The sequence below is a fragment of the Silurus meridionalis genome, chromosome 21 (genome assembly GCF_014805685.1).
Source record: "Silurus meridionalis isolate SWU-2019-XX chromosome 21, ASM1480568v1, whole genome shotgun sequence".
Taxonomy (NCBI): Eukaryota; Metazoa; Chordata; class Actinopteri; order Siluriformes; family Siluridae; genus Silurus; species Silurus meridionalis.
Genome location: NC_060904.1, coordinates 11680905 through 11705513, shown reverse-complemented (window position 1 = coordinate 11705513; position 24609 = coordinate 11680905). Strand labels below are relative to the sequence as shown.

General features: G+C 37.5%; 1 protein-coding gene across 1 annotated transcript in view; it reads left to right on the top strand.

Moving 5' to 3' along the window:
- The window catches only part of ptpn3 (protein tyrosine phosphatase non-receptor type 3), a 33687-nt gene that overhangs the window by 5075 nt on the left and 4003 nt on the right, over window positions 1-24609 (top strand). The window contains exons 2-23 of the mRNA XM_046833691.1: window positions 5352-5514; window positions 5836-5943; window positions 6363-6405; window positions 7518-7596; window positions 7677-7721; window positions 7906-7958; window positions 8367-8484; window positions 8649-8736; window positions 8890-8978; window positions 9500-9563; window positions 9671-9801; window positions 10321-10446; window positions 10547-10660; window positions 10764-10857; window positions 17381-17458; window positions 17544-17600; window positions 17683-17839; window positions 18268-18431; window positions 18551-18641; window positions 19108-19172; window positions 22780-22920; window positions 23302-23430. Coding sequence (XP_046689647.1) covers window positions 5371-5514; window positions 5836-5943; window positions 6363-6405; window positions 7518-7596; window positions 7677-7721; window positions 7906-7958; window positions 8367-8484; window positions 8649-8736; window positions 8890-8978; window positions 9500-9563; window positions 9671-9801; window positions 10321-10446; window positions 10547-10660; window positions 10764-10857; window positions 17381-17458; window positions 17544-17600; window positions 17683-17839; window positions 18268-18431; window positions 18551-18641; window positions 19108-19172; window positions 22780-22920; window positions 23302-23430 — 2178 coding nt within the window. The 5' untranslated portion in view covers window positions 5352-5370. The remainder of the gene's footprint in view (window positions 1-5351; window positions 5515-5835; window positions 5944-6362; window positions 6406-7517; window positions 7597-7676; window positions 7722-7905; window positions 7959-8366; window positions 8485-8648; window positions 8737-8889; window positions 8979-9499; window positions 9564-9670; window positions 9802-10320; window positions 10447-10546; window positions 10661-10763; window positions 10858-17380; window positions 17459-17543; window positions 17601-17682; window positions 17840-18267; window positions 18432-18550; window positions 18642-19107; window positions 19173-22779; window positions 22921-23301; window positions 23431-24609) is intronic.

Genomic DNA, 24609 nt, shown 5'->3' with positions numbered 1-24609 from the left:
TAAGATTTCATCATTTAAAATGTTTATCGTATTTTACTTTACCCAAGTTATAATTTTTTACTTATAAGGTTAGAATTAATATCATGTATTGTTGTGCGTTATGTTATATGATTTGTTTCGAGAGGGTTGTTAGCCCTAGCTATATCTTGGTTCTGCATTTTGTCATTTGCATAGGACATGGATCCTGTAACACCTGCTCCAAATGTGTAACTTATAACTGTCTCTTCTTTCTAACATTAAATACAGATCAGTTATTATGAGTGTATTCACTATATAAGTCCTGCCATTGGTTATCTTACAATCACTGTGAATGGTAAGTTTAAATAGTGTTAGTGTTTCTAGTATTTGTTGTTTAAAAATAAAGCTGAATATTGAGGATTTATCTCTGGTCTGATGATCACTCATTTAAAAGTGCCTTCTATCTGTGAACATGGAGCTGAATAACATTTAAATATACGTAAATGGAAAAAGCCACGAGTGCGAGAGTGTTTGACATTAATATGCGCGCACACACACGTACAGTGAGAAAAAGGTTAGATGTTTAAAGTCAGGGAAAGTTACATTAATATGCAAACGCTTTTTCCCCCAAATGACTTTTTATCCTTGGTTGTGAAATGATGTGAAAAGGAGCAAACTGTACAAATAGCTGCAAACATGATAGTTGTTTTATACTTCATGTACAATAAAAAACAACAGAACACAAATTGTGTCATTTACAATAGCTAGACACCCAGTCTTTTTATTCTTGTTTTAGGAGATGCTCTTCAACCACTATTTTTTTTTTTTGCAAACTGCTTCTCTTGTACAGCAAGTTTAACTACACAGTTGAAGTAGTTTAGACTGGATTTTGAGCCATGCTTTGGATCATTGTTCTGTTTTGGATGCCAGTGTCGTTCCATTTTTAATTTCTTCTTTGGCGATGCCACCTTTGCTTCAGGATTTGCTGATATTCAGTGGAATCCATTTTTCCATCGTATTGCAATGTGGCCTGTACCACTGGCTGCCACAAAACACTGTGTTTTTTTGCCAGCCGAACCTTCCTTCCATTTTAGGGTTTCACTTTGTCTTTTAGTTTTTGCACATGTAAAATGTAAAATGCCATAATTATTTAAAAATAAAAATTCTAATTATGTAAAATGTTGATGGTTAATCAAACTGTGCAGAAAATTCACATCTGTGGATTTAAAAACAATCCGAAATGTGTAAAGTGAAATGTGTAAAAGTGAAAGAGAAATGTTTCGAATGTTTCAATAGTAAAACAGAAGTTATTGTGAGTGATCTACAGTTACATGCACACCTGTGCTTAGTGAGTTCTTTCAGAATGGATCTTCATTCACCAGGTAAATTAAACAAAATATTTAAAATGACTACTTAAAAGTGCAATAAAGAAAATGATTGAATTCCTCTGTATTTTTGTATTGTTTAAATAATGTTTAGTTTTCTAAAGTTTTAGATGTAAATACATCCCATAATTATTACGACAGCATCTCAGGACACGGTTGAGGTCTGGTCGTTGAAACATTTAGATTTTTGCCATTCAGATTCATTTTGCTGAATAGAGTAACAATTTGAGGAGATGTAATTTGCCATGGATGTGCTGTAGTTGGACCTCAATGTAACACTTTCATTGATTTTGTTTGGCCGATTTGAGGTCTTTTTTTTTATTTATTTTTTAATTAATTTTGATGTTGTTGATTATGTTGATGATCATGACGATGACAGTGAAGTCATGGTGTTTTGTACTACTTTTGCAAGTTGATCATTATGTTTTGAATTCGTTCTTCACAACATTTCACTCATTTAAACATTTAAGCTCACATGTTAATTGTTAAAACTTATGGGAAAATAAAAGAGGATGACTACGTACCAGTTGTATAGACCAAGCTTACTTCAAGCACAACTGTGGGGGTGGGTGTGATCAAATATAATAGCCAAAGTTATCCCATGTTGACCTGTGATTCTACCCCCCATATTGTGTACTAGAAGAGGGGAATAAAAAGGCAGAAAAAATGCCTTTTGGAAAAAAAATAAGGACCAGATTCATGTTTTTTATTAGAGGCTACTGAATAGCTATATTATGCATTAATAACTATTGTAAAAAAAAAAAAAATTGATTGTCCATCCAAGTATGCTATGTGTTATTGAACTAGAACATTTTGACAAAAATAACTGTTTTCTGTTTATTTATTATTTATATTATGTTTTTTAGTTTTTTTTTTTAAATATCATGAAATCATGAATGATTTGAACCCAATGTTTTTCGTATAACGTAGCATTTTTTTTCAGCCCACAGCTCTCAATCAAGTTGGATTTTTGGCTCCTCATAGGACAACTTTTGGGTACCTCTGATTTATAGAGGGCAGTGGTGTACCCATGTTACTAATATTATTATAGTATTCAATTTGTATCCTGGTACATAATACATGGTCACATATCATTATTACTGTATTACATCCAAAGGTCTAAGATACCAACTTCATGACGATGATTAAAGGAATTCGAGCTGGATATGATTTATCATGTGTAGGTATTTTACAGGAGTAATAAAACACTCACTATCCAGGGAAAACGTCACAGCTGGGTAGTGGAGAAGCCTGCAGAAATGTTGCTATGACTGTGCGTAGTCATGGGTGAGTTGAGTGAATCAGTATCGCTGTTCTGTGTACACAGCAACATAGAGTTTGCAACAAGCCTTTAGGGGACAACTGACTTATCAAAGGAGATGAGGATGTGGACAGAGCAGGCTTTTGAGCTTCCTGACAAGGAGAGAGTGGCAACACCAGGCTAAGCAGAGAGCACAGCGTATTTTAAACTACACATTTCCTGAATAAAATGTGACTGTTGACTAGACGGTGCCAAATTCCTGTCCTGCCTAATTTTCTGATACAGTTGTGTGGATATTTTCTTGATTTACTTTGTTCTTAAAATCACCAGCTAATGAAGGATTTATGAAATGTCCTGTTAATATTTTTCCTTGTGTTTTTATCATTAGTTTTATTACCTCAAGTTATGCAAGCATGAGAAATAAATGTTCCTGTGAAATCTCTGTTAGTACTGAAATTACACCATGTTAGAACATGTGGTTTTATTACATACCTTTATTGTGCCTCGTGTAACATCGGAATGCATTTGGAAACCATTGCAAAACATGGTCGTATGGAAGTTGGCATATTATGATGTGAATTATTCACTGTGTACATTTTTTGTAATTATTAATTTAATTAATTATCACTGAAGGTTCTCTCCTCATTTAAGTTGTATAATAAAATATGTCCGTTAGCTACTTCCTTCTCTGACTCTGTAGTAAAATGTTTCACATTCCTGAGCTAAACTGCTTGAGGAGGGGAGAAGAGAATCAAAAACATTGTAGAGACATGTTTAGGCTCAAAATGTAGGCGTGTATGTTTGTGTTAAAGTTGTGCAATCTGGACAGATACACACTTTACACTATGTTGTACCTTAAAACTAATTCTGTAGGAATGGTTTGTTGGTGACCATAAAACATTACGGTATAAGATTTTAGAAGATCTGAATAAAACACACAGGGTCACATAGTGCTAAGGACCAGAGATTTTCTTTTTAGAGACAAATACAATAAAGGGAAAACGGTGTTGCCTAGATTGGATTGCATGCTGTGAGTCATACCTTTAATATTATTAAAGATGCTTTTGCCCTCAACATATTTAAGTTGCTCTATAACACGAATGCACCATTGATGATCTAAATCAACTTAACTTCAAGGTCCTAATCTATATGTGTTATATGACAGCATCCAGACAGGAAACGTGCTGTAAACCAGAAAGAGTGGTTGTGTTTGCTGGCTATTTTTCATTTTGCATAGGTTTTTGGATTGAAAATGAAATGGTTTGAAAATTTGTATTGCTAATAGTGGCGTGCATTATGTTTAGCTAGCAAGTTACATTTTAAATATTAATTTAGGTGGCAAATTAGGCATGTGACTATACATGTTATATCCTTTAATAAAAGGCACTCGGTTTGATACATCTTTGTTTTTAGCAATAAAATGAACAGAATGCTTAATAAAGTAGCAGTTTGTCATTAAATGACAGCTGTGTGAGGTATAATAAAGTTTGGGTCACATCAGACAACAAAATTGTATAACTACGTTTGATGAGTCTCCAACATGTCTATGGCGCAAACAGGATGTCATAAGGCATTGCACCACTTCATCAACCCCTGTGTCCTGTGAACAGATATTCTCTTGTGAGCTCAGAAATAGCCTTGGCTATGTGGTCACTTCTCTGAATAATGCTCTCTTTAAACAGTCACTAACTATTGGTGGATGATCCCTTCTGCTGGAGTTGGTGTTTTGCTCTGCAGGATGTACAAATTTTGGGATTTTTTAAAAGTAAAGACATTGATAATGTCCCAAATTTGTTTGGATAGTTAATTGGTCTCTTATGATGCTGTTTTTTATGGTTCTTTAGCAACCTGGCGTCTTTCAGGAACAGGTTTATTAATAGATCATGTGACTTTATGATTGCTTTTGCTAATGCAGCAGTTGCAGCTGGTTGAACTAGAACTAATTAAGGGTTTTGTCTTGGTGTAAAAACTTGTATAATCTTAACTTGTATTGTAAATAATTTAGCAAACTTCACTAACTACTGTAACGTCATGACGTTAAAAATTAAGTTTCAGGTAGTAACATTACAGTACTTTTGCAGCACACTGTAGTTAAAACCAAACCATGTATTTAGTATGAAAGTTACATTTAATTTGGGTTGAAAGAATAAACTCTTATAAAAATAACAGATTCTTTGAAAAAATGTTAAACTGATTCACTTCTTACTTGACAGGAGATTCCCTGCCCACTAGCTGAAATAGGTTTTTATTTAGATGTGCCAGTAACAGAATCTGTCCATGCACCTCAATCTAAAAGTGTCAGACTCTGAAAGCCATATATATTTTGCAAAGCATTCTTTGGGAATTTTCTTGTGCACACAGGGAGAATAAATGCAAATCTTTTTCCTGGAAAAATGTTTTGACTAAAGAAAGTTTATTAATGACTGATATGTTGAATTGCCTGGTCACTGTTAATTATACATTATAAATTTAATTATTATAAGTTCAAATTGTATTTAAATAAATTGTGGACTATCATTTAAAATTATTTTTAAAAAAAATTAAAAATCTTTAAACAGATTAAAATAAAGGTTAAAAAGGGCAATTTGGGTTCAGGGTCTCTCATAGTTTTTAAGGGCCATTATAACAGCAAATACAGTGAGCATCTAAGGTTGTGTGAAGCAATCTTTGGTATTTGTTTGTGTGTGAATGTGTGTTGTAAGCCATAACCCATGTTTTTTTTTTATTTTTTTATTGTGTGCTGGCAGGTCTGTTTGCGTGTAGAAGATGACTTCGCCATGGTGTGCACTGGGAAACAAAATCACCTCTCTGGGTCTGATTGACCTCTCCAAGCGAACACACATGTCAAACTCTGCCATATCTTGTTTAGTGCTTTTCCCTGACAGCACGGTACAAACTTTCACAGTCAGCGTAAGTACAAGCTAGTGTGCAGTTTAATTAAAGAATTAGAGTATGGTAAACATTATATTTAACTCCAATAATGCAGTCTTGGCTGAATTGCAAATACAAACAGGACACCTTGGCACCTGCTTTGCCAAACTGCATTTATAAATGTTGGACATAATTTTAAAACATGCTATTTCAAGCAGATGTTGTTTGTTGTCCAGACATCTGCATAATATATTTTTAATGATGTCCGAGTTCCAAACATCTTTTGTATCAAACTTCTCATATAATATATATATAGTATGCTTCAAACACTTAAATTGATTGTGATTTTTTTATGCACAGAAACATGATGCTGGGATTTTGTTGTTTGACCTTGCTTTTGAACACCTGGGCATAATAGAGAAGCAGTATTTCGGTCTGCAGATCGGTGAAGACACCACTACTTCACCGGTGAGTGTATGTGTGTGCATTGTACTGTATGGGAGCATTAAAACCTTTGAATCAGACAGTTTTATGGCAAAAAAGAAATGTGGTAATCATCACATATTTGATGTACTTTGATACTTGACAGTATTACTATCTGCATGCCAATAGCAGACATTTATATATTGCATTTTTGTGCTCTAAGGGTAACTCTAGAAAGTTAGCTTTTGAATTTTTATAGACGACGGCATCATTCTAAAAACTGTCGATCTGAAATGTAGAAAATTACAGAGGATGTAATAATCACTGTGGCTATTTATTTATTTATTTTTTGGATAAAATTGTGCCTAATCAAAATGCAAAGAGATAATATTGTTAAACACACATTTTTTTCAATATTACTAAAGTAATAATAGAAGTACTTATGGTTACATCTTGCATTCCAGAAGTGGCTTGACCCTGGAAAACCTTTCAAAAAGCAGCTTAAAGGTAAGAACAAACTTGTCAAAACACACAATGGCATATGTTGACTTTTAGATTTAAAAATAGAATTCCTTTTAAATAGTAATTCAGAAAGTATTAAGAACGTCCCAGTGATGGCTGATATTGCGTATTATTTTCTTCAATTTACTTTATTTCTATTGGGTGATTAACTTTTGCGCACCAAACATTGGGTCACTAAAGTTGCAATGTTCTTAGTTTTTAGGGAAGTGGTAGCTCAGTGGTTAGGGCTCTGGTTAACTGAGTGGAAGTATGAGTATAGCCAAACTGCCACTCAAGGGTTGCTGGATCATGGCTGAACCCCAGCTCCCGAAAAAGCTGGAATATGCGAAGAAAGAATTTTACTGTGCTGTAATGCATATGTGAGATATAAAGGCTATTCTATTCTATAGAGAAGACTGTACTGTTTATACAGGTTGTTCATACACTCATTTACTGGGTAACTGTTTGTTTGTAAAAACTGCCTTGTAGCTACTCTTGCTAATTTTACATACACAATTACTGACTATAGTCCGTCTGTTGGCGTTTGTCATCTCTCCCCTATGTTGCGGAGAGGAACCACCACAGAACCACTATATATCAGTCAGCTTATAGTAATTATATACCTACAATTGTGTTTATTAAAAACGTAAAAGTGAACCATCTACCATGACTAATATATGTAGCAGCAGTGCAGTGCAAAGTGCAAGCATAAACAAGTCAAACATTCAGTTAATGTCCACATTAAACATCAGAATGGGGGAAAAGTGATATCTGTGACTTTGGTCTTGGCATGGATTTTGGTACTAGATTGGCTGGATTGAGTATTTCTAAAGCTGCTAAAAGCAGATCACATCAGGTTCCACTCATGTCAGATAAGAACAGGAGTTTAACGTTCTCCTAGTTGACTAGATTAAATGAACCCCTGACTTTGCTGCTCAGTAAACCATTGAGCTACCAGTGTAAGAACAACCAAACTCACAGAATAGATATAATCAGCTATAAAGTCTACCAGAACCTCTTTTAGTTAATCAATACTAAAACTAATAACTGGGTATAAATGTTGTCACAGTCAAGTCATTTTCTTCTCATAGGACTTTCTTATCTCTCTTTTTGCTCAGGCTCTGCCCCATTCACTTTAATATTCCGAGTGCGTTTTTTCATCTCTGACCCTAACTCTCTCCAGCATGAACAGACCAGGTGTGTATATACATATGCGTGTGGGTGTATGTGTGTGTCTGAATATGTATATATTGTAACTCTGTACTTCCACTTTGCAGGCACTTTTATTTTTTGCAAATTAAGAAGGACATTCGGGAGGGCAGGTAACACAGATCTAGTTTTATTGTCATGCCAGTCAGTGTATAATGTGAAATACAAATATGAACTATATAATACAAAATTTTGTTCCGATTTGGATTCATTTCTTTCTTTGTGTATCTTTCTATTAAATCTACTTCATTGTAAATAGTGCATTTATAGTGTGTTTTTCAAAATGTTTACCTGCAGGTTAAAATGCCCACTGAGCTCTGCTGTGGTACTGGCGTCCTATGCCGTTCAGTGTAAGTCTAATACCTTGGACATGAATAAATGAACGGTTATAGCACTTCCTAGTTTTGAATTTATGCAGTGATTGTGCGGTGGGTAGTTTTGCCAACTCAGCTCGAGGGTGCCAGGTTTGATCCTGAGCTCAGGTTACTGAGAGCACAGAGTTTTGAATGTTCTTCCAATGTCCGCATCCTATTCCTCTGGTATCCTTCTAACTCCTAAAACAAGCATATTGGGGGATTAACTGGGCTTAATTGCTCAAGGTGTGAATAAGTGTGTAAATGTGTGTGCCTGATGTCTAGCGATGAACTGGCCACCATGCCCATGATCAGATTAAGTGTTTTCTGAAGATGAGTGAATGATGAACCATAAACCAATCACAATGAATTGTATTAATAACATGCTTTCTGTTTTATAAACAGCTGAATTTGGAGCCTATGTTCCAGAGACTCCTCCTGGATATCTTGGCAATATATGCTTCCTTCCTGATCAGGACAAGGACTTCCTTTTCAAAGTGGAGTCATTGCATCCTCAGCACAAGTACATATATGTTCACATATGCAGAATTCATACTGTAGCGATAATGCTTTTGTGGATGTGCATGTGCCGTATGTTGGTGTGCATTCAGTTGTGCGTGGCTCACATATCTGTGAAACAGATGGAAAGAGCGAGAATGACTAATTATTTGCTTCTGTGCATTCCAGAGGCCTCTCTCAGAGTGAGGCAGAGTTGTGTTATCTGAACACTGCTAGAACCTTAGATCTCTATGGAGTAGAGCTTCATAGTGCACGGGTAACACATTCTTTGCATTATGTTAAGGATTTTGACAGTTTTTCAGTTTTTATTTAAAGTTTAAGTTAGACAATAGGAGGTAGAAACCAGAGATTTATACTGTAAAGCTTTCATATTGGGAATGGTAACTACAATTTTTATTCTCTTTCTTAGGATGCTAGTAACCCATCTCTTTGGGTCGGGATTGCCTCAGGAGGCGTTGCCTTGTTTTGCAATTTGATTTGTTCTAATTTCTTCCCCTGGTGAGTTGTCATCAGGCAGGTTATTTTCTGCTCACGATCTATGATAAAGCAGAATTACTTTCTTTTTTCTTTTTTTTTTTAAAAAAAAGTAATATTTCACACTGCTTTTAAAGGCTGTGTTTTTTTTTTTATTGTTTGGTGGATTTCTTCAGGGTGATTTTCCAAAAAGAAAAGCTTTTCAGCAGGCACACAGCTCATTATGTAGTCTGAAACAATGCAGAATGATTAATGTTTCAAATGTTTGCTTGCAATTCGCAACTGCTGATTTCACATGACTAGAAGAATTACAACACAATCTGGGGTTCTGTAAAACTGGACCTGGTCCCAGATGTCAAAGCTCACTAAAATACTCAGTAAATTTTCACTAAGCTGTATATAATACATAACAAAATTGTATTATTATTATGTAATGTAATCGCTAGTATGAATCATGAAATGCTTTTAACTCCGATTTTGAGAAACCATTTTCTAATTACTATGGTACATTCTTTTTGCTAAACTGTTTTTTTTTTCCCCCTCAGGATCAATATAATCAAGATTTCATTCAAAAGAAAGAGATTCTTCATCCACCTTCGTCGAAAACATGTAAGTTTGTAGATAAACAGGTGAAGTACATCACATTTGGTTTACTTCACAACTTTGTTTTTGCTTTCACTGCCAAAGGAGTTATTAGTGTCTATGCTTTTCTGTAGGGGGAGGTTGGACAGCAGGTGGTGTCTCTGTCTTTGCCCAGCTCTCGTTCCTGCAAAAACTTTTGGCGGTCCTGTGTGGACCATCACACATTCTACAACAGAAAAAACACTTATGCAGTCTCCAAACATAGGTACGTTTTTACACTGGCAAATCAGAATACTTGATTTCATTGGAAAATTGTTAGGTTGCAGTTGCTCATAGTACAATTAAAGTAAAATAAAATATAAGAAATTGTAAATAAAATATGCATATGAGATTATATAGTAATTATGGATGCTGCATAATCAATGAATTTTTAATTTTATGAAATATGCTGTGCAAAATGTTGCAGCAGTCAAACAGATGCCAGAAAAAGTCAGACCACAATGATATTATAAGTTTTTGCACATGTAACAGTTATTGCACTGAAACTATTGCACATTAATTGCACACGTTAATAACATTATATAAGTGTGACATAAAAATCTACTACTATATACTACATCTATATCGTCTATCTCTTTCATGAACCAGCTGTTTAAAACTAAGAGGGAGGAGTTATGTATTTTGATGGCCACAGGCAGAAATGATCTCCTGTGGTGCTCTGTGATTCCATTTTGCTTTTGGGTTCCACCAATGAACATGTTTTTTGAATGTGGGTGTGTTGAAGGTCCTTACCTCTGTATCGGAAACTAGTGGGCGAGGTGATGTGGAATCCCTTAATAAAGTCTCATTCCACTGAACATCTGGAAACCAAAAGTCTTCCCTCGAGATCTCCACCCAGTACACCTAACTGGTACTACATTTATATAGACAGATTTTAAAGACTGATTATTAATAGTATACAGTACTTGTTAGTTTGGTGATTGAATAGATATTTTCCTTGTTGTTTTTAGGCGTAGCCCTCGATTGCGTCATGATTTTCGTAAGCCACGTCCATCGTCTGTAGACAATCTTACCAACGACATGAGCTATGTAACTGAGAGTGAAGATGTGTTCTATACCTACAGGTAAAACCATGGCCCTTGTCTGCTTTCTCTGAAAAATGTTAACTCTTAAATTCCAGTTGTAATTCAGATTTGTCACTATACCAAATACATTTGTGCAATGTAGGAAACCTCAGGAAGATGAGAAGCTCTGCCATGTCCAGTCCCAACATGAGGACCACACTTTGGATGAGGAAGATTGGCAATGCTTATGGGATAAGGTGAGTATATAATGTCATCTTATGGATCAGTAAAGTGATCCATACATTCATCTTTAATGTGTTGCTTTAGACTAGTTTAATTCAGTTAGTTAGTTGACCAAGGTGGGGTGAAAAAGAACAAATCATATTTATGGACCTGGTAATGTTTCCCCATGTCACTCATTGTACATTGATACACATAGTAGTTAACCCAGAATATCACATACCACATTTTTTACTGCCATAGCCTTAAACAATTGTTTGTACCGATTGGCCAGGCAGAGGGACCGAGCTGGGAAGGATGTGCTACAAGAGAGCAATAAAGGATGCAGATGGAAATCTGTTGACTAGTGAGGAGAGGGTGCTGAGAAAGTGGAAGGAGTATTTTGAGCAGCTGATGAATGAGGAAAATGAGCGAGAAAAGGATGATGTTGGATGATGTGGAGATGGTAATCTTGATAGGATTATTAAGGAGGAAGTGAGGGCAGCGATTACGAGGATGAAGAGTGGAAAGTCGGTAGGACCAGATGACATACCTGTAGTAGCATGGAGATGTTTGGGAGAGATGGCAGTAGAGTTTTTATCCAGATTGTTTAATATGATTTTGGAAAGAGGCATGAGGAATGGAGAAGGAGTGTGCTGGAACTGGTTTTTAAGAATAAGGGAGATTTGCAGACCTGCAGTAATTACAGGGGAATAAAGTTGATCAGTCACACCATGAAGTTATGGGAAAGAGTAGTGAAAGTCAGGCTAAAAGAAGAGGTAACATATGTGAGCAACAGTATGGTTTCATTCCGAGAAAGAGCACTACGGATGCAATATTTGCTTTGAGAATGTTGATGGAGAAGTATAAAGAAGGTCAGAAGGACTTGCATTGTTTGTTTGTGGATTTAGAGAATGCGTATGACAGGGTGGAGAAAGAGGAGTTGTGGTATTGTATGAGGAAGTCAGGTGTGGCAGACAATAATGTGAGGGTGGTGCAGGACTTGTATGAGGACAGTGTGACAGCAGTGAAGTGTGCAGTAGTAACGACAGACTGGTTTAAGGTGGAGGTTAAATTGCATCAAGGATCGGCTCTGAGCCCTTTCCTGTTTGCGGATAATATTGTGATTTGTTGTAGAGTAGAGTAGAGAGCAGGTTGAGAAGAGCCTGGAGAGGTGGAGGTACGTGCTGGAGAGAAGGGGAAAGAAAGTCAGTAGGAGTAAGACAGTACATGTGTGTGAATGAGGGGGAGGGCAGAGGAGTGGTGCGGTTGCAGGAGTGTGTGTTAAAGAAGTGAAGAAAAGAGTGCAGGCAGGGTTGAAGTGGGTGAAGAAAAGTGGCAGGAGTGATTTGTGATAGAAGGGTACAATTATAAGACTGTGATGAGATCTGCTATGTTGTATGGATTAGAGACAGTAGCATTGACTAAAAGACAGGATGGAGCCACCAGGAAGGGGGAAGAGAGGAAGGCCCAGGAGGATGTTTACGGATGTGGCAAGGGAAGACATGCAGGTAGTTGGTTTGAAAGAGACAGATGTAGAGGACAGCACAATGAGAAACGAATGTAGTGTGTCCCCCTCCGATCGTATTGATTCTCTTCCTTCAAGTTCACATGATGATGGCATTGATGCAGCTGCTGGAGCTATGAGTGCTCTGTATTCCGAATGTTGACAGACAACCAAATAGACTGCTTTTCGAAAGTGATGGAGAGAAGGAGCGTTTGTTACAAGAGGATGAAGATGCAGCAGATACCGACACATATGCCTACAAGACAAGCCCACATCTTAATAATGTTTATAATCTGCTATATCCTTCTTCGATTGGCCGGCCTCAGATTACTGTATGTCAAGAGACGTCCTATAGGGGCCACCAATTACAAATTTCACCCATCGTGACCCTTTGCGAGTTTGCTTATTTAAATTTAGCCTTTGATAACCATCTCCATGTTGATGCAACTAAGCTCTTTATATATCAGGTTCTTCTAGACCACCTGAGGTTTGTGAGAACCTGAATTAAAGGAAAGAGTAGAGATGTAAGATTGTGCAACCTAGAATGGGCCCAGGAGCAAATGTCCAGACTTCTTTACTACTACTTCTGCACATGGAGCTGAACGAACCACTAAAGCAGCTGCCCAGGTACTTTCGCCCTTAAATCAGTCCAAACCAGCATGGAGATCTGAACAGATCAGAGTTCTGTGTCCATACTGCGACAGTACTGAACATTACTTAAGCCAGTGTACCACTTTCCAGACATTTAGTAAAGAGGAGTTGATCAAATGGATCAAAGACAACAAGCATTGTTGAAAATGTGGGCGCTCACACTTATCTAGAAATTGCACTCTAAAGAAGCCCTGTCATTTGTGCAATGGGAAACACCTTAAAATCCTTATTGAGGATATTAACCTATCTCAATCAGAGAGTACCTGTCTAGTGAGTTCCACAAACAAAACCTTGTACCTGGACAGGCCTGGAGGTTCCAAACATATACTGCTAAAAGTGATCCCTGTTGTACTACAACTCAAGAATCGAACCCTAAACACCTATGCAGTACTTGATGATGGATCTGAAAGGGCTATGCTACTTATAGCTGCAGTTCAGAAATTGGGGCTTCAAGGACAAACCAAGGATTTAGCATTAAGAACAATTCGGCAAGACGTCAAGAAACTCAATAGGTCAGCAGTTAACTTTAGAGTACGCTTTATATCACGGCCCCAACAGAGCAAATCTAAGTACTGTCCCGGAACGTAGAGAGACTTTTGGCAAGGTGATACTATCAACAGCAGGATCAAGTGGCAATGGACTTGCTACAAACCAGAATGACCAGGGTGATGGTAGATGAAGCAAATCACTATGCAACACCTAAGAAGCACCGAGCGGCAGTTGGCAAAGGAGTCCGTGAAGGCAGCTGCGTATAATAAAGAGATTAAGAAACTAGAGAATTCCGGCTACGTAGTCAAGCTCACCATGGACTCTGCTGTGATCAATGGAGGAGAGTCATGGTTCATTCCCTATCACATGGTTCAACATGATGGGAAAAAAAGTGTGGTGTTCAATTGTTCCTTTGAACACATGGGCTAAAACCTAAATAACTAACTTCTTGCTAGACCTGCACTTGTCCCATGCTTTGTCTGGTGTGATCTTTAACCTATTAACCCTCTCAGTATTTATGAGTGGCAAGTGCAACCCTTTGGCACAACCTGCAGTCCCAGCTGTCCCATCTATGCCTTACAATGCCATGTCCTGGACAACACCCAACCAAATGACTTCCTGAAATCAACAGTTGAAACATTTATGTAGACAATTGCCTCAAGAGCGTAATGACCACAGATGATGCCAAGCAAGTAGTGGATGGGTTGTGAGGCCTTCTTAGCAGCAGTGGATTTGAGATTTGTCAGTGGGCCTGTAACATGTCAAATGTCTTTGATTGTCTTCCCAAAGGTAACCCTTTTTAACCCTTTGGTTATCACATGAGAAGGCGAAACCCCAAGAATACACTCTTGGATTAAGATGGAACTATGACTTAGATATACTCGGTTACAAATACTGTCCAGCACCAAAAAGAACACCCACTATGCGGCACATCTATAAGGTGGCAGCAACACAGTATGACCCTCTGGGATTCATTCTCCCTTTCACCACCTGTGCTAAGATTCTTATTCAGCCGTTGTGGAACAAAAAAGATTGGGACCCTTTGCTGCCAACAGACTTGGTGAAAGCCTAAAATGAACTTCCCAGTCTTTCTCGAGTTACACTTCTTAGGTGTTATGTTTAGGCAGATATGGATAAGCCCCATATCACGAGACAAATACATATTTTCTGTGACACTTTAGAGCAATCATAAGGTGCTGTGGCATACCTAAGAACCAAATATAAAAAGGGTAGAATTCAGCTTGCTTTCCTAATCGCCAGATCTAAAGTTGCTCCTAAACGCAAACAAACTGTTCCTAGACTTGAGCGATGTGCAGCCCTTATTGGTGCACAACAACTAAAGCTGCTTGAAAATGAACTCACTCTTCAGATCAGCCAAATGGTCTTATGGTCTGATTCAACCACAATTCTTTCATGGCTAAAGTCTGAATCCTGCCGCTTCAAACTCTTTGTAGCCACTAGGATAGCAGAAATCCAAGACCTAACCTATCTACATGGCGATATATAGATTCAAACAAAAACCCAGTCACAGTCTCACAAGAGGGCGCAGTTTGGTAGATCTTGTTACGCCAAAAAGGTGGAGTCAAGGCCCACCGTTCTTACTTCAAGCTTTATCAGAGTGGCCAGTTCTGCCATCCCCTTAAAACCCCTGAAGATAAAGTGGAAAGGAGAACTAGTGTATCCTGCAGTGTCAAACAAACACCGGATTCCATAGATCCCAGTGAGTACAGTTCCTGGAAACAGTTCAACACTGTCAAAAAAGTGACTTAAACCAATCTAGTTTATCGGCAGCTGAGGACTATGGGACAGCAGAACATCTAGTCTTCCATAACATCCAACAAAACAGCTTTCCAGAGGAATACGAACAACTAAAGTCTGGTAAGCCTGAATCCACTGCGGGCCGATTGCTCACTTTAACCCAGGGTTTGATGTGGCCAGTCGACTTATGTGGGTCGGGGACGTCTACGTCATGCTGAAGGCTTGGAACTCCAGAAAGTTCACTCCATTATCTTAGATCCTCATCATCGAGTCACCAAACTTCTTATACAGGACTATGACAGTAAGCTGTGTCACTCAGGACCGGAAAGAGTATTCACTGTATTCATTCGGAAATCCCAACATAACTGCATGGAATGACATAAGTGGAAGGCTAAACCTGAGATCCCTAAAATGGCTCATCTACCTCATCTAGCACGTTTGAGACTCCACGACCCTCCCTTTTACAGTACTGGTATGGATGGTTTTGGGCCTTTTCAAATCTAAATAGACAGACGCTTGGAGAAAAGATGGGGAATAAACTTCAAGTGTCTCATGACTCGATGAGTACACATTGAGCTCCTCACAGCTATAGACACAGAGTTGTAGGTGCACACACAGTAACAGAGGAAGTTCTTCAAACCATACTTATCAAGATTCTTAACAGTAAGCCTCTAGGTTATGTCTCCTCCATCGTAGCTGACTTGGACCCGATTACCCCAAATCTCCTGCTAATAGGGCGGCCAGACAGATCTCTACCTCAAGTTACATACTCCGCCGATGAGCTCATAGGACGACGTACATGGAGACAGAGCCAAGTTCTCACTGATCAATTTCGGTCAAGCTTCGTGAAACACTACTTGCCTTATCTCCAGCTGCAACACAAATGGCATGCAGAGACTAAAACCCTTGCAGTTGGGTCTGTTGTTTTAATGGTTGACCCCCAGCTACCACAAGCCCTTTGGTTGTTTGGGAGAGTGATAAGGATATTTCCTGGAGCAGATGTACAAGTAAGGTCTGCAGAGATCAACGTTAAAAAGATCGATTAAACACACAGCATGTTACCTGTTTCATTAATATACAGAAATAGCTGATGAGGATCACACTATGATCAAACTGACATACCTTTAGCCTTGATTCGGAGCCAAATATGCCTTGTGTAGGAAAGCATTCTTCTTCAGTTGTATTTTCACACTTCACCACTAGAGGGAGATTCACAGTTTACAATTAATGTTTTATACTATTATGTATTAAAGTTACCTCTGTGACATCACAGTGCACCACCTTTGACCAAGTGCTTAAAAGGCCAGATCACTGAGCAGCAGCTGCGTAACCTATCGAACAGCAGCTGGCGGATGACAACAAGAATCACACCACACACACAATCAAATCCTTAACCCAGTAAAGTTTGAGTGTTCTGATTCATATACCATGTTTTACTGACAAAGTCTATCTATCTATCTATCTATCTATCTATCTATCTATCTATCTATCTATCTATCTATCTATCTATCTATCTATTCACACCAAATTTATTCAAAGCACACTAAAAGACAGTGTAAACACATTACATAAATACTACGGCTGTCAAAATAAATGTTATTTCAATTACAAATTTTATTAACGTGCGACTAATGCAGCATGCATTTCCTTTTGGCCATTTTGATTATAAATAAATAAATATAAAATAGGCTAAATTAAAACCTTCACTACAACACATTTATTCACAATGTCCTTTCTTTACTCAGATATAGAAAAAATGCATAAACTCCCACTAAGTATAATTTTGAATCAATAAACTTTACTTTTACTTGCGCCAAGTCTCAAATTAAGCACCAAAAACCGCCATGATGCACACACGCACTTTTATTTTTGTTAGTTCATGTTTCAGTTAAAAATTATCATAATCAAATCATGATTTCATTATCTGTAATGGTATTGCAAAGAAAAATAATTTTGTGCCATCTCTATAACCGTAATAGTTTCAATAATATGTGCAAATATATATATTTTTTTTACTTCATGCAATATGGGTAAAATCTGCACATTGGTAAATGCCTATCAATTCCAAAAGTCCATAAATTCTGTATTTGATTTTGAGATAAAGTCTCTATTCTTTTGTTTTTTATCTTATTCCTCCTCTTCTTTTGTGGTTGCAGGATATGGAAGCTGATGGGGAGCTTCTTCTAATTAGAATCAGCCCTGACAATGACGGCAAGTTTGGATTCAACGTCAAAGTGAGTGTATTCTGTGTGTGCGATTTTGTGAGTAATGATGAGGTTTGCTTTGCCGATTTGTTGAATAAACAGTTGTTTATTTTAGGGCGGTGTGGATCAGAAAATGCCTTTGTCGATCTCTCATGTAAACACAAATTCGCCGGTAAGGAGCATGAACAGACCGAGTTTGCATTTTCTTGAGCAACAACATGTAGTTCAACATGCAACTCTCCTCTTTGTTTTAGGCTGGTCGCTGTGTGCCTGCACTCCTGGAGGGAGATCAAGTGCTCTTGATAAATGGACGTGACATTTCAGAACACACACATCAACAAGTGGTCATGTTCATCAAAGCCAGCAGAGAGTCCCACAGCAAAGAGCTTGCTCTGCTTGTGCGCAGAAAAGGTTTGTTTCTTTACTTTGAAAATGAGCGTTGGACTTTGGCAAAAGTTGCCAGATAGTAGCCTTGTATTCGTCATCTCTATTAAACCAATATTTTCCAGTCACTAACTACTAGACCAGGAGCACTTGATACATACACTCACTGTCCACATTAAAACGAACAGGTACACCTGGTTATTTTGGGAAAGTGTGATTTCTGTGAATAACTAGTTCCTTTCTTTAGACAATGTTAATTACTAGATAACGGCAAGTTATACAATACAGTTGTATTATTTATTTCATACAACTACAAGTGTTACAGTGAAATTTATTGGTAATACTGTATCATATATCACTTTGTGACTGTATTGGAAAGTCATATGCACAAGTGGAAATTCTTACTTTCTCTGCGGTTTGGAAGTGTAAAAAGAAGCCTTGGTGTGTGTTTACAGGCGTCTCTTTGCGAGCTGAAACCACGCTACAATTTCCAGGCAGTTTTGGCATTCAAGGAGAAATACCCCCTTCTCCTAGTCACCCATCTGGGGAGACACTGCAAGAGTCGATGGCCCGTCTAGAGAGAGGACTGACTTCTGGCACTTTGCTTATGCAATTTGAGGTCAGTATATACAAGCGTGTGCATATATGAATGCGTGTTTTTGCCCTAGGCATGACTGCATGAAGTATATGTTTAAGTTGATTAATGACACTTGCATGTGTGTGTTTTGATACTCACAGAAGTTACACAGGAAGAAAGCTGATCTGTTACTGTCTTGTGCAAATCTGTCTGAGAACATGGAAAAGAATCGGTACAAAGATGTGTTACCGTGTAAGTTTCCTCTGATGATATAAAAAAGACACTCATGTTTCTACTTGACAGACAAAAGTATGAGTATTGAACCGATTGAAAGTTCTGAAAAAGCCATTATCAATATAATTATGGTTTTGTGATTTAAAAATTTTTTTCTTTTTTTATACGCGTTAGCAGTCAGTGCTTACGTTATTGTTATTGCATTTTTAGATTCTTTTTGTTCAGCATGTCTAAGTTTTTTTGTATCTGAAACTGAATGTCTTGATTGTTTTGTGATTATGATAGAGCTGTTTTGATTACAGATGCAAAGATGTGAGACATGAGTGGATTATGGTTATAGTCAAACGGATCATAATATTTTATTGTGTGGAAGGCTTGTGTTTTGGTTCAGACAAAATGCTCTTTAGAAATTTGTTGGATGAGGCATTTTTAGATAATCCCTAAATCTCCATTTCCTCATTCTTTACTCTCCCTCTCCCTTTAGATGACATCACCAGGGTGGTGTTACAGGCGGAGGAGGATAATTACATCAATGCGAGCCATGTGAAGGTTAGTACACACAAACACACACTTATGGCAGTACAAAGACATATTTGTTTGTAACCTGTAGTACCTGTAGTTTTTTAAAGATTTGAAAGCAGCACTGCCCGATCTTTTTTGCACCCCAGAACAGTTTCATGCGAACAGTTTTTTTCATGGACCAGGACTGGAGGGTGTTGATATTATATAATACATGCACTAATGATTATTACATATACATTGTAAATGTAACTCAACTCAACCATAATTCAGAACCAGAATCAGCCCTGAGCCCCTTATTATGCAGAATGGGCTGAACCATGAAAATCACCTGTTGCAATGAACCCATAGTTTAATAGGACTTTTGGGGGTTTTTTTGTTTGAAAAAAAGCTTTTTTAGAAATGTTTGCTTTGTGGCCATCTTTGCTCAGGCTAACTTGCGGTCTTAATTTATCAGTCTATTGAAAAGGCAGCTGAAACGAGTGTGGGAAATGAAAAATAATGGTGATTTATTTTTTTAATATACAACAACCGTCAATAGTCACAGTCGGGAGTCATTAAAATAAAAATTTAAAACGTTTTATTTTTTCTATGTGGCTCATTACCATGTCCCTGTGGTTGTTTTAAAGTACCCATTTGCAAACTTTCAGATGGTCTTACAAGTAATGGGTTTTGGACCAGTTACACATTTTCTGGCAAACTTCTCCATTAATTATGCAGCTAATACATTTGTACTATTTAAACACCTATAAAGTTAAAATATAATAAATATGCACTAAGCCTGATAGACCCGGATTGACATGTACTCGTTAAATGGTTTCACATATACAGTTAAAAGAGCTTTTTGCATTGTTTATGAATCCAAAATAATTCATTTCTGATTGAAAATTGACCTAAAACCCCAAATGAATCTTTGATTTAAAAAAATCTGTAAAAAAAAATCAATATTGAGGTTTAGTACTTCTTTAGTTCTGAATAGAACAGTACATAAATGTGGGAATTGGGACGCAATACTAATTTATCATTGGCAATAGGTTGACCATGTATATTTTTGCTTAACTCATACATTGATTTGAGTTTTATAACTCATATTTGTTAATCTAACTGGTTTGGGAACTCGACCCACAAGGAGCTCAAGCTGCCCTGCATATAAGAATCCTGCAATATGGCTCTTTAGCTAAACGTTTTTCAGGAAACGCCACCGCCAACGTACTTTCAGATCATCTTTACTTAATCAGTTCACTTTTAGAGTCAGCTTTACCGCTACATTACCTCATGTATATTAGACTAAACACACTGTGGCTCTAGCCGTTCTATACAAACCTGATAATGATTTTTTTTTTCAAGTGTTTGTATGAACTGTGGCATTCACATAGACCTCCCCAGTAACCTGCTTTTAGCTATTTGGCTCAGGCACAAGTTGCAGTGCATCCAAGAAACACCTCTGGGAGCTTTTGAGCACATTTGTCTGTTCCATCTGGAACTCCAGTCTCAAAAAATATAGGTGGTGTCCACACAGTGCAGTTTTCAGGAGCAAGCTTATGGACACTTATTTAAAGCACATTTAAAAACCTGTGGTCAACACAGCACACCACACTCCTGACCAGACAAAGACACAGTTCCCTTTGCAAGTAGAGTCTGTTGAACTAAAATAATGCTTGAATAGTTAAAAAATAGAGTATTAGCAACTCCAGGGTGCTGTTCAACAGACTCACTAATGGGCTGACAAGTGACTATTTCAAAGGTTTGGCCAACTTTCTTTTTTTTTTTTATTAAGAAGGAACAAGTTTTTTGTTCAGACTTTTAAAAAGACATTCTCTCTTAATTATACATGTTTAAGAAATTGAAGTTCATGGTTACTTGACAGCTTGAAGCTTTTTTTTTTTAATTTTTTTTTTTTTTTACATGCTGTACAGGCAGTAAAGGGGAGGACTTAGGGAGTATGTGACTGGAGTGTCTTTGCCACAAAAACCTTTCCACTAAAGAAAGTGTCAGGATTTTTATTTTCCTAAAGGTTATTATTTGTGGATCTGCTATAAAAACAATACACTTGTGCCAAGCTAGCAAAGGCAGTACATGTACAGATACACAAAACAAACTAGTGATAATAAGTGTAAGTAAAAAAAAAAAAATGAATTAAACCAATGAAGTACACACCCTTTGAACAAACTCCAGATTAAAACACATCAGGGCATTGGCTTAAAATGTTATTTGACAGCTGCACCGACCAGGTGTAACATTATGACTGATTATCTCTACATTATAGAACCTGTTAGTGGGTGGGATATATTAGGCAGCAAGTGAACATTTTGTCCTCAAAGTCGATGTGTTGGAAGCAGGAAAAAATTGGCGAGCCTAAGGATTTGAGCGAGTTTGATGTTAAATTGTGATGGATAGTCAACTGGGTCAGAGCAAAACTGCAGCTCTTGTGGGGTGTTCCTGGTCTGCAGTGGTCAGTATCTATCAAAAGTGGTGCAAGGAAGAAATACTGGTGAAAGCTAGCTTGTGTGGTCTGATCCAACAGAGCTACTGTAACTCAAATGACTGAACTTAATGCTGTTAATGCTCGACACGTCAGGACTGTTTCAGCAGCAAAAGGGTGACCAACACAATATTAGGCAGGTGGCTATTACGCTATGCCTGGTCGGTGTATATGCCATTTTATTGATTTTCTCGCCTTGTGCGTGCCAATGGCCAAATTCTTAAGCTAGTTTCAGGTATCTTATGTTGATTTTGAGTTGTAGTTGTAAATGTTTACTGAAACCTTAGTAATTCTGGTTAATGACTTCTAAGGTGTGCACATCACACTGAACTTGTGCTGAACAAATGTAAGTCTAAAGGTGTTCAAATGACCTGCTAGATTGTAAGTTTTATGTCTGTATACTGTTGATTCTCAACAGCCTCTTGAAGTCAGGCATTTCTATCCTGGTACTATTTATGTACTTGCACACATGTTAAAAATTAAATAAATGACTAATTACCAGAAATGATCAGCAACCTTGGGTTTAGAGCAAGTACACGTTACAGCTTATCATTACAAATTAACCTCACAAGTGTTTGGAGACTTGCCGGATTGAGGCAGCTTTAAATGCTTAACTCAAAATACTCTGTTGAGTGAAGGCCATGTTTTCACACACAAAACCTTATTCAGAGCATATTATCACTGAGATTTCATTAAAAAAATGAAGGAAAAGGACAAACCAAAACAGTGTTAAAATGGAAGTACTGAATCTATGCAAACGAGCTGTAGGAAATTGGCTGGATGTTCCTTTAACTTAAGAAATAGAATAATCAATTTGGACCTGCTGCGCGTGAAAGTGTCAATAATGTCAGAGCATGAGAATGTTGGAGGTCCTGCTCTTTTTGGTAGTTTTTGTTCAGTTGTTTCTTATCAATCTCATTTTTAGTTTTCCATTACTAATTTATACTTTTATAAACTTCTTAGTTCTTGTCTGCTATCTGAGTCATTGCCATTCCAACTTTGCCTAATGGAGCTTCATTCTTCATTTGTAATAATAAATAGTTGTTATATTGATAATATTGGGTTGGGGGACACGTTTTATGCCGAGTCAGCATAAAGATGGAAGTTACTTAGTAGATTGAAATTGCTAAAATGTTTGTGTTTTTGTGTGATTAGACTGTGCCAGCAGGTACCACGCTACAGTATATAGCAGCACAGGGGCCATTGCCCAATACATGTACCCACTTCTGGAGGAGCGTATGGGAGCAGGGAGTCAGTGTGATCATCATGCTGACCACACTGACTGAGAGAGGACGGGTAGGTTCGACAAACAAGCTCAGGGGGTCCTTTTAATTCATATAATGTACATGATGAGATTTACTGCAAGCATACACACAGCTTCATTGTAATGAATACAGAGAGCTCCATTTTTTACATCACACGTTAAAGGAACCTATTCGGATTCCATATTGTACACATACACATAGTTTAATTGTGACTGCTTTATTCTTGAGCTCAGCTTGACTGTTGCTTGGTAACCATTTGGTCTAAATTCTTTCCTAGGGTGATTTGATATTTTGTGCGTGTGTGTGTGTGTGTGTGTGTGTGTGTGTGTGTGTGTGTGTGTGTGTGTGTGTGTGTGTGTGTGTGTGTGTGTGCGTGCATGTACTTTGCTTAATAATCTTGGCACTGTTTTAGACCAAATGCCACCAATACTGGCCTCATCCTCCTGAAGTGAAGGACTATAACTACCTTCAAGTGCGCTGTCATTCTGAAGAGTGTAACCTGGCCTATGTCACCAGAGAACTAACGCTCACACACACACAGGTAACGCACACACACACACACACACACACACACACACACACACACACGGTTATGTAAAGTTGTGTAAAAGAGAAAAATGACTGATTTCCCTGTATCTGGTTAGAACTATCTTAAAAACTTCAGAAGAAAAATCCCCAAAAGTTAACTTTAAGATAGTATACGCGCATAATAAACCCGGTGGATAATTAGAAAAGCAGAGCAGGTTGAAATGTTTGGTTATTGATTTTCTGACTGCAATTCCTATTTCCTTCTTTTCAACTCATTGAACAGTGTTAAATAATAACCTTTACACCTTTAACCAGAAACTGATACTGTTTACCTCTTAATGCATTTGTGTGGGTGAGCATGTAAATTTCTTTGCATGTGCGGCCACACATTTTTACCAGCAACACCACAGGACCACACACACATACATGCACACATGCATGATGATTGCTGAAGAACAGAGGCCCATCTGTTCTAGCTGTTGGTGGGAGTTAATCTCAGCACGGGCAGCAGACGGAGGTTATATCACATAATCATTGGCCATCCACCATGTATATTTGTTTGTTTATTCCTGTGTGTGTGAGAATGTTGATGGAAAGGTAGATTAATGTATGATACCACAACTAGTTGAATGATTTATTCTTTCTCCTGTGACCTTGCTGCAGCACTTATTCTGGACTTTACACTGAAGCAAAACATGTAATGCGCCTGTTCTTTTCAGCCTCTAGAACATCTTATCAATGCTAGTATATTCTGTAGCTGATTGTTATAACGTTGCTCTTCTGTGTCAAGGTAAATTTAGCACTGTTTTCAGAGACGTTTTATTGTACGTTCTTAATCATTAGAATAATGCATTTTGATCAGCTGTAAGAAAACAGTAAATGAGGCGAGCAGGCCCCATTTGTTGCCTCAAATCTTCTAATAGCATATTCACTCAAAGCTCGAACTAACTTCGTATGGTTTTGTGTGAAAGCCTGAGGTTTCCATCTTTAGTCAGTCAGGTAATAAATGGTTAATTTGTTCTTAGTTTATTGTTATTTAAACGTGTCATAGTAAACAATACATGTACATTTTTTACAGTCTGTATTATTAAGTTGCACTATAGCTCCATTGTGCTCCTGTCAGCTCAAAATTCAAATTTGTTTTGAATTATGTTAATGAATAGATATAAAATAAAAATAAATTGTTAATGAA